Genomic DNA, 5,223 nt, shown 5'->3' on the forward strand with positions numbered 1-5,223 from the left:
CAATGTACAATAGGGACCATGAGCCTTTGAAATCAAGCTCCAATAAGTTATAATAATTCTAACAAATAAATTTACTAACTTATTAGTTCTTCGTGACTCCACTATATACTCGGAATTGCACTATTGAATTCATAGAACACTCTATAACAAATATAGATACACTATTAATTATCCATTGTTACAACCACAATTGTCACTCAATCCTCTATAGATGGTCTAAAATGAGATAGGACTAAAATACCGTTTTACCCCTTATTGTATTTTATCCTTAAAACACTTAGTTCCTTGTAAATGATATTTCAGTAAACTAATTTAATTACTGAAATGAGATCTCTATCATTTAACACATTGAACCAAACCAAAAGGAAACCATCGTTTCACTTCTTCATCAGAAGCTATAGATGTTCATATCTATGATTAACACTCCCACTCAATTATACTATCGAGTTCCCAAGATGTAAGTATGGGCTAGTCCGCAGGGTAAGCTGGTAACGAACAAGTCAAAGAACTCAAATAATACAATCAATTAGAATACTAACCACTCAGAATTGAGATTGAATTAACCTATGGTCAACTATATGATATGACTAGAATAGATAATACCGGTATGTTTACTTATTTTATCAACTGTCAATATCGGTCCAGTCCGATGTAACAAATACATCTGATCTTATCTACTTTGCTAATGTTCTGGAAATAACATAACACCACAATGTGTAAGTAGATCATATCGTAGATTGACAAGTCAATGTAAATCATGTGCACTAACTAATCTTATGACTAACTTATTTTGAACATATAATCATATTTATATTCCACTGTGATTACGTCACTATAAATACGATTGGCTATATGATCGAGATTTAATCGAAGTTTATATTAAACAAATAATCATGAAAATAAAACATGTGAGCAAAGTGATTGACCAAGTCAAAAAAATGATTTTTATTTTTTTATTGATAATAAAATGAGATTACAAAGAATTTGTGTTTTAATTAGGGCATAAAACCCCAACATACTCTTTTAAGGGTAACTGGTTACTCCTCCTGGTACATATTATTTAACTTAGCTCTTGGATTTTATTTTACATAATTATCAAAGATTAATTAAGTAACTGGTTACCTTACCCATAATTTAAAAAAAAAAGTACAAGATAAAAATAAGGAAAAATATTTATAATAAATAAAAAAATAATAAACACATTTCATATCACAAAAAAAAATTTTTTTTTTTCAAAACAACCAAAGAAAAATTTAATATAAAATTAGTTATAAAAAAATAATATATAAAAAATAAATTAAAAAAATAATTAAATTACAAACATACCATTCCAAATTAATAAAATTTGATTACCAGTAAAACTATGATATAAGACAACTTTTATATAAACATAAAAGTGAAAAGTATTAAAAAAAAAGCCATACATTATTTTTTTTTTTTTTTAAAAGTCATATTTTTTCACACTATGATAAAAATTCCTCAAAAAAAGAAAAAATGAAAAGAAAGTCCGGAGCCAAACGTTATGCGAAAATCAGAAGATGGGCCACATCTAAACCCCTTCTTCTTCAATGACTACCTAAAACCCTAGCTCACAGCTCTGAGTTCTGATGCCATGGCCAACAGACGGTGCCTCCACACTTTGGCCCGCCACTCCACAGTTCTCTTCTCCAAAATCCATTCTTCCCTTCATTCCCTCACACCCCCAATCCCCCTCCCCACCCAGCAATCGCTCCAAACCATCGCCACCAAATTCGCATTGCTTTCCACCAATCAAGGTTCCGCTCGGCGCGATCAATGGTCTCAGTCTTGCCATTTCTCGTCGAAAACCGGCGACGGTGGCGATGAAGATACTGAAGACGAAGAGGATGATGATGATGAAGAAGATTACGAGAGTACCGATGACGAGGGAGTCTCAGGGCCGAGCACTGGTGTAAAAAGAGAGTATACGCCGGAAGAGAAGGAAGCGGAGGCTGCCGCTATTGGGTACAAGGTGGTTGGACCGCTTGAGAGGTCCGATCGCGTTTTCAAGCTTTACGAACCTGTGTTCGCCGTTGTTCAGGTTCAATATGGTCTCTTTGGTTTGTTTGTATTCAATTTCGTGGTGGGGAGCTGTTAAAATAGGTTTTTGATTGAGTATGGTTTGTGTAGATTGGTTCGCACCAGTTCAAGGTCAGCAATGGAGACTGCATTTTCACCGAAAGATTGAAATTTTGTGACATTAACGAGAAGGTAATTATGCTCTTTTTCTTATTCCATGCATCAAGTGTGTGTGTATCTGTGTCATTGATTGTCTGGAGTACTCCTGCTATATTTTTTGGAATGCAATTACTGAAGTTACTCTTTCAATGTCAATGGTTAGAGTGTTCTACTTTGTGTTAGGAGTAGTAAGCAAGCAATGTAAGATTAGGATAAGGGCTATTTTGCTACTGAGCAATGCCCTTCTGGCACAAGAATGTAGGTGCCACATACTTTCTAGATGTTGTGTAAGTTACCGTACTTAGGTTGGTGTTTTTAAGTTTTAATATTCTCCTTTAAAGGTTCAAGTTCTCAATTCTGCAAAGGTAAGAGGAAGAAAGATAAACAGGTTTGGGTTGTATTTAGGATGGTGTATAGCATTTAGGAAAGGGTGTAATACAGTTTGATTGTGAAGTTGATTTGGACTAGATGATGTTTTCTATTAAGAGAAGGGGATGTGGGGGGAGGAAGGTGGAATTGTATGTTTAAAAATACGGCTACTCTACATAATCACTTTGGCTAGACACCTACACAGGTACACATTGTTTTTTTTTTTTGGGTTTGATCATCTAGAGATAGATCACGGTTCCTTTTTCTTGTTCTTGGTTCATTTTATGTTTAAGTAAATTGCAATTTTTTTTGTGCGAATTCTAGATTAAGTGTTGGTATGAGTTCAATAAGGATGTAGCTTTAAACTATATCATGGATCATAAATTCATGAGCTATATATTATTTCATTCATTCCAAAGTCCAAGACAACTCAAACTACTGAAACTCGCTATTAATGTTCGTGTTTCATTTCTTAATCCTTCTTTCTATTTACCTTTGCCAAGAATTTGAGATAAAAGTATTTTCTTCTTGTGGTGTTGATCTTGTCATTATTGTGAAACTACTCTATAGTTGTGATCTTTTACCGGCTTATGTTACCCTCACTTAATTGATTTTATTTATTTTTCTTTGTTGCAGATCATTTTGAACAAGGTTCTAATGTTGGGATCTAGTAGCCAGACAGTAATTGGTAGGCCAATAGTGCCAGATGCAAATGTTCATGCTATTGTTGAAGAGCATGTAAGTGTGACCCTTATGTTTCTCCTTACCCATTTGCCTTCTCTGTAAAAACAATTTCATTATTCTTGATATTTTTCCACATTGAATATATAATCACCTGTGATATTTAATTTCGCAAACTCTAGTATGTAAATTTCATTGGATGAGAAATAGATTGGCATTGGAATATGAATAAAACATGGTAACCCCCAATTGCATTGATCTTGGGAGGTGATTCTGCAAATGTAAGCTTCCCAGTAATGTGCTCTAATATGTTGTGCTCTAATATGTTATATATATATATACATATGTGGAACGACTACAACGCATCATTTTTTTTTTTTGCAATACCGGTGCATCTTTTTTTTTATTTCGGCACTTGGACAGATATAATCCAAATTTTTTTTATATGACGGTGTACATTGTACGTATTTAGAATATCCTGCAAATTTTCAAGAAATTCTGAATAGTTTACGAAGCCGAAAACAGAGTTCAAACTGTCAAATTTTACACGCGTACACAAAAAAAAGGCACGCGTGCAACCGACAGTTTTGATCCTATTTTGGCATTATAATTTATTTAGAATTTCTTAAAAATTTGTAGGATGTTTTAGATAACTATAATATTCACCATCATATAAAAATTTGGGACTATAACTATTCAGGTGCCGAACTAGAAAAATGATGCACCGGTGTTGCAAAAAAAGAAAAGTGTTGTAGTCGCTCCATATATATAGATATAAAATAAAACTAGCTTCCGGTTTGAATTTGGTCCGGTGGAACTAGAATTTGGTCCGATGTGTTAGGGAACCTTTAGTGACCATTGTCGGTGGTTTTAATTTGAAATTAATTAATTAAATTACCTGAATGTACTTGGGTGTGAGATTTTAAAGGTGATATGTTATCTTCTAAGGAGGATCCTCCATATGTTATTTTGGAATTTGTATATTATTGTAACAGCTGTTTCTTTATTTCTATGCGGATTTACAATTTATTTAAATTAAATTTTCTAATTCATTCAGGCACTAGATGCAAAAGTACTTATTTTTAAGAAAAAGAGGAGAAAGAACTATCGTCGAACCAAAGGACATCGCCAGGTACATTAGAAACCAAAAGTAGTTGTTGCAGCTAAAGTAATGAGCTATTCTTAATGTATTGTCTATTTTTTCAGGAACTGACCAAGTTGAGGATAGTCAATATTCAAGGAATCGAGAAACCGGAAATCATAGAGGAGCCAAAGACGCCTGGTAAGAAGCAGGAAAAGGTCACAGTTGCTGCTTAGACAAACTTTTCTCATGGCTATTTTGGCATTAGTGGCATTCTTAAGACTACTTTTCATGAACCCGCATGATCATACATCTTGGATGACATGTTATAGCAGAAGATCTTTCCAGGGAATATTGAGGTGGATGTCATAGGAGATTGTTTTGCTTCTGTAATTCTTTTTTGCCTTTTGCCTTTTGTAATTTAGCAGTAAAAAAATAATTGAAAGCATTCTGCTGAATGAATAAGTTTTGTTCCCAATTACATATCATCTTTTGTAATTGGGGTGAGTTCTCTAAGGGGGTGTTCCCTCACAACTCTGCTTGGTTTGGTAGGGTCTTGAAGAAACTTAAACAATCACCGTCCTTTTTTCTTATATGATTAGAAATAGCCTTAACACTAGGATCATTTTTTTCATTGGTCTGTTCAATTGTGACAAATCTGATTAAATGTGTGGTTAAAGTCCCTCCTGGAAGAATTATTTTATATGGCAGAAAGCCAATAATTAAAGTAAAAAGCTTAAAGAGTCAAATGGACTTTCAGTGCAGTGCAGCAACCCCATGTGTATTAAAGTAATTGTTTTGTTAGTCCTCAAATTGAAGCTATCTTTCTGTGATTTCATATTGGTTTTGGCAGTACTTTGAAAGTGGTATATATACGACCCCTTGAGAAGCAAACC

General features: G+C 33.8%; 1 protein-coding gene across 1 annotated transcript; it reads left to right on the forward strand.

Moving 5' to 3' along the window:
* Window positions 1-1,491: 1,491 nt before the first annotated feature.
* LOC133801945 (large ribosomal subunit protein bL21m) lies at window positions 1,492-4,961 on the forward strand. The gene is made up of 5 exons (XM_062240175.1): window positions 1,492-2,059; window positions 2,149-2,229; window positions 3,202-3,303; window positions 4,304-4,378; window positions 4,453-4,961. The coding sequence occupies exons 1-5, from the start codon at window positions 1,613-1,615 to the stop codon at window positions 4,561-4,563; spliced, it is 816 nt and encodes a 271-aa protein (XP_062096159.1). The 5' UTR covers window positions 1,492-1,612; the 3' UTR covers window positions 4,564-4,961.
* The last annotated feature ends 262 nt before the right edge of the window (window positions 4,962-5,223 follow it).

Source organism: Humulus lupulus, chromosome 9 (genome assembly GCF_963169125.1).
Source record: "Humulus lupulus chromosome 9, drHumLupu1.1, whole genome shotgun sequence".
Classification (NCBI taxonomy): domain Eukaryota; kingdom Viridiplantae; phylum Streptophyta; class Magnoliopsida; order Rosales; family Cannabaceae; genus Humulus; species Humulus lupulus.

Excerpts from the sequence above, each read along its gene's own strand:
- LOC133801945 (XM_062240175.1), top strand. The coding sequence starts at position 1,613 with ATGGCCAACAGACGGTGCCTCCACACTTTGGCCCGCCACTCCACAGTT. Across the intron at positions 2,230-3,201 it reads TTTGTGACATTAACGAGAAG|ATCATTTTGAACAAGGTTCT; the intron begins GTAATTATGCTC and ends TCTTTGTTGCAG. Across the intron at positions 4,379-4,452 it reads GAACCAAAGGACATCGCCAG|GAACTGACCAAGTTGAGGAT; the intron begins GTACATTAGAAA and ends CTATTTTTTCAG.